The sequence below is a fragment of the Hyaena hyaena genome, unplaced genomic scaffold (genome assembly GCF_003009895.1).
Source record: "Hyaena hyaena isolate Hyena2069 unplaced genomic scaffold, ASM300989v1 scaffold_86, whole genome shotgun sequence".
Lineage (NCBI taxonomy): Eukaryota > Metazoa > Chordata > Mammalia > Carnivora > Hyaenidae > Hyaena > Hyaena hyaena.
Genome location: NW_024080721.1, coordinates 3,096,428 through 3,113,186, shown reverse-complemented (window position 1 = coordinate 3,113,186; position 16,759 = coordinate 3,096,428). Strand labels below are relative to the sequence as shown.

The 16,759-nt window shown below is 43.2% G+C and overlaps 1 protein-coding gene across 2 annotated transcripts; it reads left to right on the top strand.

Annotated features, from left to right (window-relative positions):
• Positions 1–1,576: 1,576 nt before the first annotated feature.
• LOC120233368 (probable G-protein coupled receptor 148) lies at positions 1,577–16,241 on the top strand. 2 transcript variants are annotated; one of them, XR_005528798.1, is made up of 2 exons: positions 1,577–1,862; positions 4,005–4,216. XR_005528798.1 is itself a non-coding variant. In XM_039234573.1 (2 exons), the coding sequence occupies exon 2, from the start codon at positions 14,908–14,910 to the stop codon at positions 15,820–15,822; it is 915 nt and encodes a 304-aa protein (XP_039090504.1). In that variant the 5' UTR covers positions 1,577–1,862; positions 14,886–14,907; the 3' UTR covers positions 15,823–16,241. The 2 variants fall into 2 exon arrangements, 1 of the variants encoding a protein (XP_039090504.1); XM_039234573.1 differs by lacking the exon at positions 4,005–4,216 and adding an exon at positions 14,886–16,241.
• Positions 16,242–16,759: the final 518 nt, after the last annotated feature.

Here is a 16,759-nt window from a genome sequence, read left to right as displayed (position 1 = left end):
GTTGCTTGGAATAGAATTGAAATAAATCTTTGGGAGGGCCATTTGACAATATGAATCAAAGCCCTTGAAAAAGTATATACCTTGACTCAGACATTCTGCAGTAGAAACATGTCCTAAAGGAGAAGAATGTTCTCTGATATTTAGAAAACTCAACACAGAGTTGTTTACAAAACATAGAAAACCCAGAAACAGTGTAAATGCCTCACAAAAGGGAATTAGGAAAGTAATTTAATGTCTGTCCATATAATGGGCTTCTCTGAAGCAATAAACAGTTTTGTAAAAGTATATTTATGTTAAAAAAAGGAGGGAGGGATGGCTATAATGTATTTTTAAGCAGAAAGCTATAAACAGTGTGTACAACATGGCCCCATTTTAATAAAAATATCTGCATGTGTCACTTAGGATGCAACTTACAAGTAACAGAAAACTCACTTTAAACTCCCTTCAGCTAGCAAATTTATTCGTTCATATAAGTAGACACTCCAGAAGTAAGATAGATTTTAGTGTTAGCTTAATTTAGCAGCTCAGAAACCTCCTGAAAAACCCAGGTTCTTTTTATCTCTCTCTCTCTCTCTTTTTTTTTTTTTTTTTTTGCCTTCTGTAGTGTCTTATTGGGCTGAAGATTGGTTTGGGTCATGGAGGCAAGCTGGCCTCCAATGGCTTCCAGTTGTCCAAATGCAGAGAAGTGAGTGTCTTGCCCCAGGTCTCTAGTGGGAGCCTAGGCTTTCCCCTGATTGGACCATCTTGATCACGTGGCTCTCCTGGTGGTCAGAGGAATGCTTTGTTGATTGGCTTAGGTCTGGATTGGATGCTGGTCCCTAAAACAAACACCGTTGGCAAGAGCATAAGATTATTGTAGTTTAGTTTAGCCAGATTAGGCTCTATAATGGAGATAGACATGGGGTAAGTCCCCACAAATCTGCATGGAGATTCTACAATGGTGTGAAGTGGAATGGATGTTGAAAAGCTCATCATCACCACAGAGAACAGCTTGGAAGGATGTACACCAACAGTAGTTGTCTTCAAGGGGAATTATGGGGATTTTTTCATTTTTCTTATTTATGCCTATCTGTTATTTTACATTTTTTCCCCTAATTTTACATCTTTGACAACAAACATATTACTTGAAAAAGTTTAAAAAGAAATGAAGGCTATAAATATGAGAAAAAGTCAGTGTATAACACTTGCTATGTAATTAACAGATTGAGAGACTTAAAGCAGACATGTTGGCAAACAGGAAATCTGAATTTTCAGAATGGCACCAACTGTGCCTTGGAGAAGCTCCTGACTGCCTCTCTCTTGCCTCTGTTATGAAATTGTGGTCATTTCTACAGCTGTACCATGAGATTTTTGAAGGCTTGTCTGGCTCAAAACCGCTGGTTCCTGTGGCTTGAATTTTTCCCTTATGGTGGGGTGAGGAAGCTCTCCCTAGAGACATTTTCACTTTTCAGCTTGCAACACCATGAAGCGGAAGCCAACCCCAGAAGGAGTGCAGAAGGGGAAGCGCTGGCCTCAGGTTCCTCCACTTCTCTCTTGGACAGAAGGAGCAGAGTGTTCTTTCAAGAAGTAGCTCCCACAAAAAGTCCCCGCCTTCTCTGAGGTCCTGTGACTCTCTACACGGGGATCACAGTGTGACACTCACTGGATGCAGCCACCATGGAAGGGGCCTAGGTCCGAAGGCTCAGGCACCTGGGAGAATGTGAAGTGAGGCACTTCCCTTGATTCACTTCTGTTAGATGCTGGGTATTGGGGATTCTTCCTAGAGTTCATGGAGAAACTCCTGCTATTTTTCCACTTACTATTTCCTGGAAAAGAGAACTCATTTTTCCACTGACAGAAAAGACCTCCACTGGTAACGTAAGGTAAGGAGTTCTCATGTCTGGGCCTCCCGTTTCTCACTTTTATTTCTGCTTGGCATTGATTTTCAGCTCTGCATTTTCGGAAGCTTGATTTTATCTGCACGTGCCCTTCTGGAATTATCCCACTGTGATGGTAAGCAATAAACTGGCATGGTTTGGTTCCATGATGAGAACAAAGCCAAAGGGATGAAATGCTCCAGTTTAAGTGGTCAAGGCACCCTGGTCTCAGTAGGAAAATACCTGTGGGCAAAGAAATGCGGCCTGAGGTGGCTATTGGATGGTCTTAAGGAGCCATTCTGTGTTTCTTTAGTAATGTTATCTAACCTCCAGCAGAATGTAAACTTGACTCGAGGAAGAACCTTGTTTGTCTTCTTCAAATTTACATCGGCCTTATCTTGAACAGTTGAAGATACTCAACTGGCTGTTGAGTACTAGGAGGCTGGCTAGCTGTATGGATGAATGTTTCTTATTTTTTAGACTCACTGTTCCATGGGAAGTTTTCCTTGACTCTTTCAGGAAGATTGGAGACCCTCCTCTGGTTTCCGTGCCACTTGGAATGAAAGCACTTAAATCATAGAATCTAAACTATTTGCTTACTCATCTATCTTCCCTAAAAGACTGTGAGCTCCACAAACTCAAGGATCCTGCCTTGTTTTTCCATTTAACTAACTAAACATGCTTCAGGACACTCTAGCACATAGTAGAATAAAATATTAACACTGTGGCAACCTCATGAGTACCTCTCAGCTTGTGAGATATGCTTATTAAGTAGATCAGGATATTGCACTACTCGGGCCCCTTTGCGTTTTCAGTGGTGATGCATTATTAACTTCTTACGCTTGCTTTTCATTGCTTCTAAGGGAACAAGTATCCTTCTATTTTCAGTTGCTATTTCAATACCTTTCTGTTGAACCTACAAACACACTGAATGGCTTCCATAGATTACATTTCCAGGACCAAATGAGTCTCCTCTTGATGTTGTACAAAAAGGCACCTTAACCTCACAAGCAAATCATCTCTAAGTCTTAAAATAGGATGTATTATTTCTGGGAAGACCATCTAGAGACAGCACCTCCCTCTTTGGTTATATGGATTCTTACTTCTCTGGTCACACAAAATGAAGTCTCCGAAATGGTCCCCACTCACTCTGGGCTCATCCCTTTTATCACCTATGGTCCTCTGTCTGGAGACTGCACTTCCTTTAATTGGCGCACTTCTCACCAGGTCACATTTCCTTTGGGGTCATGTGGGGACTTGCACGATATTACTCTGACAATTCTGAAAGAGCAAGTGTCCTCATGTGGCTCCAGTCCTGGATCATCCGGAAATCATATTCAATGTTTTGAGACAAGGCATTTAGGAAGTCAAGACCTAGACTAAGTGACAACCACACATTTGAGGGCAGGCTGAAAGTCTGAAATAGAGTAGGTGCTGAAGTTAGGTAAAATTGTCAATAACCATGATATAAGCCTAATTCTTTCATGGACTTTGCTGCAGCTAGGGATTCCATATTTTCTGTTAGTTTTTGGGAGGCCAAGCTCATGGATGTGGATGGTTTAAGTGGCCAAGGAGGTGGTGAAAAATAAGGTAGGAAATTTATAATTCTTTTGGAAGGTTCTAGGACTATTGGAGCAAGCCTCAAAGGCAGGAACGACACAGATGTACATTTGTGGGGTATGTACTTCTGGAATATGGACATCAGCCATTGTTCTCCCATCTAAAGCCCACTCTCACCTCCCAGGAGGCCCCGCATCCCACACTTGTATGGTCACCTGGATCTATCCAGTTCTCTTGTACACTGATAAGCCCTGTGGTGACTGGTCATTATTCTTCGATGGGGCAGCTTTGTTATATGTCTGCGTTCTGATGGCTTTGAAAGTCATTTGAGTCAAAACCAGAAGTTGGCCAGTATGTAGACCTAGCTATGTATACCTTTCAAACACACGTTTCCTTAAATTCGATGATTTCATGACTGTTTGCCTTCCGCGTGCATCATTTACAAGTTAACTTTTATCATTGGTCCCCATTGCCTATCCACAGTGCCAGCCTATTTTGCCCAGCTGTGGTTTTCTAGAGGGCGTCTTTACTCTTTCTGTCTTCTTCAATCAGCCTTACTAAACTTTCTGGTATTCTTGCTCTTTCTAGTGAGTTCCTCCTGCTAGCCCCATGTCTCTACTGTCTGGGATTCATCTCGTCATTTCCTGCCCTGGTTTTTCATGCAAGAAAAAGAATTCCTTCCCCGGATCCTCTTCTTGGGAAAAGGAGAAAAAAAACACCTTTGGCTAGTCAAAGGTTTGTGGTTTTTCATATGTTTTCTCCAATTCAAAGTATGTGAAATTGATCTATGTTTTTGCCATCTCTCTCAAAAACTATGCCAGTGTTCATACCTGCCCTTACTTGCAAACTAATGAAGTAAATCTCTTGAAGACAAAGACCATATCTCATTCATCTCTGCAGGCTCAGCATTTAGCACAGTGCCTGAATCAAAATGGGTACACAATACATGTTTATTGAATGAATGCATGAATGAATGAGTGAATATATAACTAGAGAAAGTGGATATGGGCATGAATTTCAAAATTCTGATTATAAGTTTTTTTGATCATTCAAAAGTGGTTGAATGATAACATAGCTGGGGTTTTTGACATTAATAGTTTCCTTGTCACCCATAATTAGAATATAATTCTTGTTGATAAATACAAAATATAGTTACAAATAATATTTGTAGAATAATATTAATAGCAATAATGTTTTTTTTTTTAATTTGGGAATAAGTCTGTTAAATAAACAGATCAATAAAATGGTCATATTTTAAGATTCTCCTAAGAATAAATATTGAAATGTTTTATAAATATGATTTAAAATTCTATGCCACTCCTAAAAGGCAAATATAAATGCTAGTGAAAATAAGCAAGAACATTAACTTGGTATAAGTGGACTTTTCTATGGAAAAATGCAAGTCCATTCATATGGTAATAGATTTCCCTGTGACCGGTGGGCTTCTATCCCTGCCAAAGAAACTCTGTAAATACATAGTCTTTGGAAAACTGAGAGAAATCAGTTATATAATAGTAAAGTAAAAGTTCAAGTTAATGACTATGTGCTAAGTCAAAGTTTTCAGAGAAGGCAAAAGTTAAGGCATTCCATGGGTTTTACTTTTAATTGTTTAAATCATAGTTTTCAGGTCTAGAGAGTCGACTTTGTATGACATGTATAATCAAGTACAACATATATTTTACTCAAAGATACCTAATACAGGTAAGAGCTTTGACAAGTAACATAAATTATATGTGGATTTCAGAACTAAGGGAGTTCTTTTCATCAGTGAAACAAATCATAGCATGCAAAAAAGGTTAGTAAGAATAGCTATAATTCAATTGTACCTTAAATGAGGGAAATCGAATTAAACCTGACAGAAAGTTTACAATAATCCCCAATGCTGAGTCAGAGAGAGAAAGCCAAAGAGCTTCATGGAATCTGCTGATTTCAGCTTTGCCAAGATTGTACTGATAAAACATCTGGTTTATGGCTAAAGCCAGGTGTGGTTGGCTGGGGCAGAAAGGGCGTGTCATGCTAGGGACGGGCCAACTATTTGTGCAATGAAAGAAAGCCATTGGCTATGGTGTAGGGGATTGCCTACCAGCAAAACACAAAATTCACTATCTTGGCAGCTATTGTTGATTTATAAGCTTTGATAATGTTAAAGTGATCTGCAGGTAAATTAATTTTTAAATAGCTGAATAATTTCAATAATGCAACAGTAAAATAGCTTTAGTGTATTTCAAAACTAAATGCTACTCAATAGAGACAAACCAAAAGACGGAAGACAAAATCATCTCAGAGTCTGGAAAATAGTGTCAGCAACGAATCACGTGCTTAGCAACATACAGATTATCGTTTGCTTTTTGTGGTTTATAGACATCATATTGACCTTTGGCATCTGGAGAGATAGGGAGGAAGGGAGAAAAATACCATCTGTTTACCACCTGCCAGGTTACTGTCAGGGGCTCAGGACTGTGTAAGCTCCACGATGTCAGACACCTGGCATGTTTTAGTTACTGTGCTATCTCCATTGATCAGATCCGTGCTGCTGTACACACATCACACATGTATGGGGTTTACCCTGCTGTCTGAAAGTCCAGTGTGCCCATGAAACCTTTTGTAAGCCAAAATGGCATCAAGTGAAGGAGCAATTACCATTAATTTATATGTAGAAACTTGTGAGCATTCCCAGACCCCCAATATTACCTCTCATAGACTTTTCTGATACCATAGGACACATCTTGCTAATAGATACACAAAATAAATCGAGGGAAATCTCATAGACACAGCTCAAAACTCTGGCAGCCTGAAGCTGAGATGCTGAACGGGGTTCCGGGGAGGCAGGTTGGGGTGGGGGGCCGCTCTTGCAGCCTGGGGCGCGTGCTGTGTCTGTCATGGCACCCTGCAAAACACATGCAGAGTGCTGTTGTGGTTTTTTGCCTTTTTTTGTGAAAACAACAACCCTCTTTATTTCTTTCAGTTATTAAAAACAGGAACTAACGTAGGTCTTTCTCAAAAGCGAAGTGGCAAAACATGACCTTTCGAAAACTGGATGATAGCTGGAATTCACCAACAGATAGAACAGATGTCTGTCTGTTGGGCTGCCTCTTTTGCTCTTGGTTAGTCCCATGCCAGTGCAGAGAGCTCCAGCCAAGCAGAATCGAATGGCTCTTCTTTTAGCCAGTGGACCATAATTTCCTATAAACTCGCTATTTAAGTCTATACTAAGATTCATGGAAAATGTTGTTACAGATCATCCTCTTAAAGTTGGCATTGCACAATCCCTTTCTGAAATCCTAGAATGGCTCCTGTGTCTATTTCTATCTGCAGATATATATGGGACAACGAAATACATCATTAAATTGTGCCCTTTTTGTTATCATTGTGACTATGATGTTAGATCACACCTTACTATTATTTAGATTATAAAATGGAAAGCACTTCGTCACCATCTTTATGAGCTACCTTCTTTTCAATACTTCCTTATTTAATATTTATTTATATTCCAGGTTTGGGGATTTGTCTCACCCGACCCTCATTTGTGGGCAGTCTGATGTTTCAAAAATCTGGAGTAAACATCTGTGTGCACATTGTTTTGCGAGATGTGTTTTTACACATTAAATAGTTTAGAAAGGCCAAGTTTCTATTTAAAGCAAGGTGGTAGGTCTCTGGATTAATGAATCCTGGGAGTACTTCAAAGAACATCTGTAGATCAAAAGTTTGGTCAGAACAAAACTGGGGAGGGAGCTAGAGAATTTCCCTTTATTTCTAAAAAGGCAAGTTCAAACTCAAAAAGTTAACCGCCCGGGAAAGCACTCAGAAACATGTGTAATTTTTCTGTCTTCAGAAGTCACAGGATACACCTTCAGAAGCTTTGTGATTTCATCCAGTTCCCGCCTCACCTTCAGAGTGTTCTCAGATGATTAACAGTCACAGCTAATATTTACTAAGTGCTGGTCCTTGACGTCGAGTGACGGTGCTCAGTAGACACTGGTTTCCTCCCTTCCTTCCTGCCAGCTTTGAGGAGAAAAACAGGAGATCACCAAAGCTTCCCAGATTGGACTGGTTTTTAAAATACCAGAGAAATAAGGCCACAGTTAGAGCAAAGGGGAAGACGTGTTTAAAGAGGGGAGGGCGTGTTTATCGTGGGAGAGAAGGTCTGATCATTTGGGGAGGGTTCTAAGAGCTATCCTGGAAGTATCCACTTCTTATTGGCCTTCTGCCAACAGTCACAGAGCACATGAAATCATTCCTGAAGTCTGTGTTCAGCTGATGAGTCCTTTCTGCTGGCGGTAAATCAGATACTGGCCCTAACCTTGGCAGGCACTGCCTGACTGACCATGAGGCCCAGGAAGGAAGGGCCCTCCTCCCTCTCAGAGAGCAGAGATCTTTCCTCCCTCAGAGATTTCTGGCACAAGTTCTGGGGTTGGGGGGGGCGGGGGGCTTCTGGAGGACCCATGAGAAGACCTTCTAGCTACCTGGAAATAAGGTGGTAGCCGGGAGTTGCTTTGCCCTGCGGAATCAGTCTGTTCGGGCTGCTAAAACAAAATACCACCATGGGGTGACTTAAACATCAGAAATAGACTTTCTCGCAGTTTTGGAGGCTGGGAGTCCAAGATCCAGGCACTGGCAGGGTCGATTTCCTCTGAGGTCTCTCTCCTTGGCTTGCAGATGATTGTCTCCTTGCTGCCTCTTTACATGGTCTTTTCTCTGTGCACATGCATCTCTAGGGTCTCTGATTTCCTAATCTCCTTTCCTTTTTTTTCCTTAAATGTATTTATTTTGGGGGAGAGCACAAGTAGGGGAGGGGCAGAGAGAGGCGGATAGAGGATCTGAAGCGGGCTGTGCACTGACAGCAGTGAGCCCGATGTGGGACTCAAACCCATGAACCTTGAGATCATGATCTGAGCCAAAGTCGGATGGATGCTCAACCTACTGAGCCACTCAGGCCCCTAATCTGCTTTTCTTACAAGGACACAAGGGCACCAGACAGATGAAATTATAGCCCACCCTCCTGAACTCATTCTAACATAATTCCCTCTTTAAAGACTCAGTCTCCAAATGCAGTCGTGTTCTGAGGTTCTGGGCATTAAGGCTTCAACATATGAATCTTGAGGGGGACACAATTCAGATCGCAACAACTGCTAAGTCTTTTTTTTTTTTTTTTTTTTTTTTTTTACGAAAGAACTCAATCTACCTGCACCAATACTGTCAGGAGAAACCTCAACAAACAATATTAACAAAATGTCATCTCAGATATAAGGAGAATTGGGTTTGAAGCCAGATTTCACCATTAACTGGCAACTCCCTGAGAGGAAGTGTGTGGAGCCCATCACAACTTTTATGTCTGACGTGGTGGCGCGCCTGGCCCAGTGGCTTAGAGATTGCACCCTGCAGGGAGACTGCCTGGTCCAAGCTCCAGTGTCACTGTCACCAGCTAATTAACCCTGGCTGAGTTCCCTCCTGCCTCTATCTCTCAGTTTTCTTTTCAGAAACATGCAAATAATAATCGTGTCACCTTACTGGACTGGTGTGCTGATGGAAAGAGGCAGCTCTCACCAGAGCCGTCTTGTAGGGAGTAGTCAGCGCGAATGATCTACTTTCCATTTTGTCTGTGTCGTTACTCTTTCCTTATCTCCCTTCCAGGCCCTTCCCTCACATCAGCACACATCCAATACTCCCTTAGTTTTCTTCGGAAGTGGGGTGTCTGGTCAGGAAAGCTTGTCTCATGGATCCTCAGAGGTGAGAGAAAAAGGGAGATCCCGTAGCTCAGTGACCCAGCGCTCATGATGAGACTAAGGCAGGCGGTGCCCCCCCATCCCCCCACCGTGGGAGGAACCTGTCTCCCTCGACCCTCCTGCCGACAAGGATGGGGGCACAGAATAGAGAGGATGAATGTGCTACCACACATTCATTAGCTCCCGGGAGAAATGGCCTCATGTGTGAAGGCACTAGCACCATCTTTTCCTACCGATATGAAGATGAACAAAGTCCAACCAAATGAGAAAAAACAAGGCCATCTATTCAGAGTTTGTGAGAGCAAGGGAGACAGCCACAGTCCCTGCATTGTAGCAGAGCCTCAAAGGCAGGCAGAGGAGAAGGGGGGAGTCAGTGGGGAAAGGGAGGAGGCTTTGTGCCTGTCTAGATGGGAACCAGGGGCCCCGGGGAAGCTGGGGGTGGGCTAATTAGAAGTGGGTGTCTATGTGACTGGCTGGGGAGACATAGTGGCACTCTCTGGTTGGTCCTAAGTTGGAAGTAGGGACAGAAATTAGGGAAGATGTCAGTTATTAATCAAGTACTGGCCATTTGGGGCCAGTTGTTACCGAAACTGTTGATTGGCTGGCTGGACTGTCACAAAAGACAGCAGGCTGCCCCCCTGGGCCAGTTATTGTGGATGATGGCTTGGCTTCCTGGCAGGTGGCTGCAGGTTGTGGATCAGAGTTTAATTTTATATATGGGTTGGCCCTATCTGTTTGTATATTCAGTCTCTCACCGAGGGCAGCGTGTTGCCCTCCAGGGGTTTGTCCCAAGCAGTGCTCTTAGGATGAGACCAGCTGCTTCCCTGACTTTCTCAGGTGCCCATCCAGCCCTTCCCACATGTCTGCTTCCTACAAGATTTTTGCAGGGAGCGGTGGTGGCTGGTTTTTGTCAGGGAAGTTGTGGACAGAATGTAATTCTTTGCTGAAATTTGTTAGCCTCCAGGGTTGTCTTTCAGAGCTGAAGCCAAAGGAACATTTGGGGCCAGAAGAAAACAGGTATTTCCATTTTACGATTTCAGAAGAAAAAGGCTCTAGGAATTATCCGTAAGTGGAGGTCACGGGTATAGATGAGGATTTATTATATGGGTTTTGTTGCCATGAGCTCTTGATATGCAAATATCCCTCTGCAAAGGAATATGAATTTGGAGAATGGGAGGTTCTGTCTGGCTGCATGATCCTGAATAAATTACTCATCTTTTTGAGCTCTCATAAATAAATTAAAGGCAATAAAACTTGCCCTCACTGATTTTGTGGATTTGCAACCCTTCTTTCTACAAAAAGAATCTTAAGCCACCTGCTATAATAGCAACGTCTTCACTGCGTACATATTTCTCCTTGGCCAGGCTCCTCCTCTGCAACCTTCTGTCAGACACCACTGTGCAAGCAAAGATGGGCATCTCATGTTGCCTCTTAACCTGTGGCACATGCTACTCCTCATTTTGATCATGCAAGGCTCCTTATTGCCTACAAAGTGAATTTTCACCTTTGGAATGGTATCAAAGCCCTTGAAAACTGGCCCCGGACCTTTTCTGTCCTTAGTCCTCTGAATAAGCCCCCATTCTACTGAATTTGATCTGCTCATTGCCCCTGAACCTACCAAGTATTGTCCCACCTTGGCTTTTGCTGTTTTCTGTTGCCTACAATCTGCACTTCTCCTCATCTCTATCTACCTCACCCTTGACTCTAGTTTCCAACCTTGAAAAGCTGGATTCAAGTCTCAGCTCCTCCAAGTAGCTTTCTCTCACTGCCTCTGTGACCCCTTTTCTGAACAATCACCTCGCCTTCCCAAGAGACACCCAACCTTCTTACTCATTTGGCAAATGTGTGAAACTACACATGGTATTTCTGGTTATTATTACCTAGTTATATTGCATTCTGCCTCTTCCACTGGGCAAGAGGCATCTGTATGTCAGCGCCTGTGTTTTACCACTTGTAACCTCACTATTTATTCATTGTATTGGATATTCATTGTATGTTTCAGTGCACAGTAAAGATTGTTGAGTCTAATGATGTGACAATGAGCCATGTTGATCAGTGTGTTAAACATAATTAGAAAACTACAGAAACTAGTTCTTGGGTGGTCTCAACAATAAATAGTTCCCTGAAACCATATCAGATCTGGAGGGAGAGGCATTTATTATAGCTGCAGCTATAGTAATTCAGAGGGAGAAAAGGAGGCTATAAAATTTTTTTCCAGAGGAAGCACAATGAGAGTCACTCAGGCTCTGTGTAGGGTTTCAAGTCCAGAACACAGCTAGGCCAAGCCCTGCTCATTGCTCCTAAGGAGGTGCTATCAGATGAACTAGACAGGTGTGCAAGGGCTGGTGGGGGAGGCAGTGCAGGTGCAAGGTAGTCCTGATGAGCAGAAATGAGGAATCCAACAGGGAAGCTATAGACAAGGCTAGGATTCTGGGCAGAATGAAGGATGGGAGCTAGATTGAATAACGGGGGGGGGGGGGGACATAGCCCATTAGCTGGGTCAACCCAGCAGCAGTGAGCCCAGGAGTGGGCATTGTTTGGAGGTACAGGTGGACCATTGAGGAGCCTACCAGCAGTGACCCCCCTAATTCTGGGACTTGGAGGCTGGGTTTTAGGTCCTGGGAGGAGGCCTAGCTGGACAAGGCAGGCCCTGTCCTAGTGAGCTGGTGATTCTACTCAAGGCCCAGCCATGGGGCATAAGATGAGAACATTCTGGATCAAGGGCAAGGCCAATCTTGTGTCAAAAATAAGGAAAAGGTCCAGATAAGAGCTGGTTCCTGAGGATGTGAGTGAGGATGACTTTGTAGACAGAGAGAAAAGATGTAGAGTTTTCAATCCTACATGGCTGTGATGTTAGGAACGAAGGACCTGAGAAGTGAAGTGACTTTAGTATCCAAGATCCCATTCCTCATTGGCAGTAGACCCAGGTTTAAAGCCCAATTCTTGTGATTCCCCCTGGCAGGGTAGAGTGTCCTCACTTAGCCCCATCTTCACTGGGGCCCTAGGTGTCCGTGGCGGTGGCCTGAGGACAGTTACAGGAATGTACTCTGGGAGTTAGTGTTGAGGAAGCATTTAATGTGGGCAGATATGCATTTTTCTGTTGATTATTGAAGGGTTCTGGTGTAAGATTTTGACTGAAAAATCCGCAGCTTAAAGAAAGCTTGGTGATGAGTTTGACAACGACAATGACCATTACAATTTCTTTTAATTCAAAAAAAATCTTTTTATTGTTTACTTATTTTTGAGAGAGAGAGAGAGAAAGATACAGAATCTGGAGCAGGCTCCAGGCTCTGAGCTGTCAGCCCAGATCCCAATGTAAGGCTCAAACTCACAATTTGGGAGATCATGACCTGAGCCGAAGTCAGACATTCAACTGACTGAGCCCAGAACATTACAATTTCTATCACTCTCTGGAGAGCTGAAGAATAGAGAAATAAATACTTGGAGTTTGACCACACGACAATGGCACAGAAATCCATCCTAACAGGGAAAATTCTCCACAAAGGGTGACAACACAATATGCAAGGGAAGACGGATGCCTTCAGCAAGGATTGCATAGGGAGCTGCAGCATCTTAGATACTCAGCAACTTGCAGTATTTTTCTCCAGGTAACTGCCTTTTAGGAAATCAGTATAATATACTGTGCCTCCATAGAGTCTACTTTATATACTTACAATGCTAGGGGCTTATACAAGGGAATGGAAACCCATTTAAGCTAGCTCAAATAATAGAGCCATGTGATATATGTTTAGGACCCAAAGACAGAAAATGCAGAGTGACCTCAGTGGAATCAGAAATTCAGGAGCCCAGGGGCCCCTGCGTGGGCCAGTGGGTTAAACATCCAAATTTGGCTCAGGTCATAATCTCACTGCTTGAAGTTCAAGCCCCACATCAGGCTCTCCGTAGTCAGCTCAGAGCCTGGAGCCTGCTTTGGATCCTCTGTCTCCCTCTCTCTGCCCCTCCTCAACTCTGTCTCTCAAAAATAAATAAGTAAGCATTAAAAAAAAAAGAAAGAAAGAAATTCAGGAGCCCATGCCATTCTCTTTGTCTTGCAAAGGCTTTCATAGACTCTCAGGGAACTGTGGTTCCCTCTGCTTTTCTCCTGCCTCTCTCTGTCACTTTTTCCCATTCACCCACATTCCAACATTACTGGTAGGCCAATGACATGACATCATACTTGGGCCACATTCTCTGTGAGAATTCTTCAGTTGGATTTTTAAGAGGCAGACACTGGAGGATTCAGCACCATCTACAGAATAATTCTCCATGAGTCAGATATCCATCTCTAGTTCCAATCAACTTTGAGGTGGTGGGGAAGTGAGGAAAGCTAATAGTGGGGAGGCAATAGTTGGCATCTCTGCAGGAGACTTTCAGAGACAGTGGTCCTGAAATCAATGGTCAATGACGTTGGCCAAAGAAGAACTCAGACATGCATTTGACATTGGACTTTTTTAAAGTTTATTTATTTATTTTGAGAGAGAGAGAGAGAGAGAATGCAGGCAACCAGGGGAGGGACAGAGAGAGAGGGCAGGAGAGAATCAAAAGCAGGCTCTGTGTTGTCAGTGCAGAGCCTGATGTGGGGATCAATCTCACCATGAGATCAGGACCTGAGCTGAAATTATGAGTCAGATGCTTAACCGACTGAGCCACCCAGGTGCCCTTCTCCTCCCACCCCACCCCCCTTTTTAATGTAATCTTGCATTTGACATGAACTTCCTTGTAGTGGTTGAGAGAGTGGGTTCTGGAGTTCTACTCTGAAATTCAAATCCTGGCCCCTCTACCCAATGAGTATAGGGCCCTAATCAGGGTCTCCTTAAGTCTGTTTCCCCATTTGTAAAAAGTGCATAATAAGACCACTCGGTAGAAAATAAAACTTATCCCAGGGTTAGAGGAATCTGCTCTAAAGACAGTTTTGAGGGGCGCCTGGGTGGCTTAGTTGGTTAAGCGTCCGACTTTCGCTTAGGTCATGACCTCGCGGTTCGTGGGTTCAAGCCCCACGTCGGGCTCTGTGCTGACTGCCAGCTCAGAGCCTGGAGCCTGTTTCAGAGTCTGTGTCTCCCTCTCTCTCTGACCCTCCCCTGCTCACACACACTCTCTCTCTCTCTCCTAGAAATAAATAAAAAACATTAAAAAAAAAAAAGACACTCTTCTTAAAAAAAAAACAAAAACCCCACAAAAAACAAAAAACAGTTTTGATCCCTAGAAGGTACTGGGTAAATGTCATTGATGACTGCCAACATTTTTGTTAATATCTTTGTCATGTCTTATGGACCCAAATGAATTCAGGCCTCTGCATCATTAGCTTCCCCACATCCTTACAGTTTTTGCCCTAATGCATTTCCCAGACCTTTGCTTGCACTGTTAACAAGTGCTTCGTGGTTAATCAACTGAGTTTTACACTGTTGTGCTTTGTGGCTCCAAGTTGAAAAAGTTCTCACAATCAATGATGAAAAAGGATGCACAAAGAGTAGAACCTTGACCCGATTTTGAGCAATTTGCTGAGTACTGGGAGTACACCTTGCAAACCTTCCTTTTGGATGGTTTCAGTATGTGCCCTTCTCCTGAAATAAAGAGAAGACCCCAAATGATTTCTCTAGTTCCTCTGGTCCATGTCAATGCATCTAAAATTGTCATCCTGTATACCAAACAGTGTGCAATATGTTCCTTGAGATTTACAAGATCACAGAGCTGGAAAGCCACGCAAGAAGCTTTACGATTCACTCTTTCTGGTTCTTTAATCCCTCAGGAGCCAAGTTGTCCTGAAGATCATGAACTTGTCTTCTGAGCACTGCAACATATCGGATTGGCTGAGGCTAGAAGCAACAGTGAAGGCCTCTGTGTATGTGGTGGCCTTCTTCTTTGCCACATTTGTCACCGTCGCCATCATCACGATAGTGTTACAGAATTTGAAGCTGAGGAAAGAGGTCCGATACATCCTCCTGTGCCACCATCTGCTGTGCATCTCCTCCTACTGTGGCCTCGGGGTGGTTTTCCAAGGGATGCGGGCTCTGCTGGCCAACAGCCCTGTGCTGGTGTGCTGGGTGGTATTTGGGGTCCAGCTAAGTGTTGGAGAAGGGATCCTCTTCACTTTGGCCTTGATGGCGGCTAACACTTACCTGGCTATTTGCTGGCCTCTGAAATCTCTGTCCTTTGTAGATTCAGTTAAGTACAGGATCCTGGCTGGGTCCTGGATAGTCGTTATATTCAAGAATATTTGCTTATTCCTCATAGAAGGCACTAACCCCTCTCGAGTTGCTGTTTTTAAATCTGAACCCCTTTGCCCTGTGATCTTGAATGGCCCTCCTGCCAGAGTCGTTGGCATGGTTTTCCTTTTCTCTCTTCTGTCCATCATTCTTATAAGTTACTCTCTGATCTACCGAGAAGGGAAACGGGCTGGCCATTTTAATAGATCAAATATCAAAGCAAAGAAAACAGTTCTTATTCATTTAGTGCAGATGAGTTTACATGTAATACCAACCCTGATATTCATAGGTTTGGGAAAGATGTGTGGGGTGTTTTTCTTTGCTTTAAATCTGGCACTTTTTGGAGTCTTTGCATTTGCACAGTGTCTTAACCCTCTAATCTATGGGCTCTGGAATAGAGAGCTGCAAAGCAGATTATACCACTGGATGTGCTGCCAGCTGTGGTGTGGTCACATGATGAACAACAGAGAGTCAGTTTAACCTGCAACTCAGCCATTTTGAATCAATAACACTAGCCCTAGTGGACCTTCAGCTAGGCTTGAGGACTTGCCTTTCACTCAATCTAGAATTGGTGCCTTTGATTCTGAAAGCAATATGAGTAAGTCAGAGTTATTCATCTGGCTTGCAAACTTTGTTGCTGTGTACACTGAATTGGCCTCACTGAAATCGTTTTATATCTTTAATCCTAAACCCAGATCAACATTTTTGGCAGCATGCCCTACTGTGTTTCGGTAGTTAGGCAGCTTTTGAGAATGCACTTGCTTTTAAAAACTGAGAAATAGTCCACGGTTGATATGGAGAGAAGAAGTTTGGTTGTTCCTCTTATGTTAATTAGGCACAGGCTTGGCTACATGTAGTAACAAAGCAGAAAAAATGTAACTGATTTTTTTTTAAGTTTGAGATTGTGGGGTTTTTTCCTGATGTAAAAGAAATCTGGAGGTAAACAATCCAGTCTTGTATCGCAGCTCTGCAGGCAACAGGTTTATTCTCTTCTACCCTGGCATGGTTATTATACTACCTCAATGACCCAAAATGGCTGTTAGTGCTCCTGTCATCACTTTCATACTCCAGCCAACAGGAAGGAGTAAGGGGCAAAGGAAGGCCTATACCTTCCTTTTTAAAAAAAATTTTAATGTTTATTTTTGAGAGACAGAGAGACAGAGTGTGAGCAGGGGAGGGGTAGAGAGAGATGGAGACACAGTCTGAAACAGGCTCCAGGCTCCGAGCTGTCAGCACAGAGCCTGGTGTGGGGCTCGAACCCACAAACCATGAGATTATGACCTGAACCAAAATTGGATGTTCAACCGACTGAGCTGCCCAGGTGCTCCTTATACCCTCTTTCTAAAGACACTTTTTAGAAGTTACACAAAATACTTCTTATATCTAACTGGCAAAAATTTAGTCATACGCCTATGCC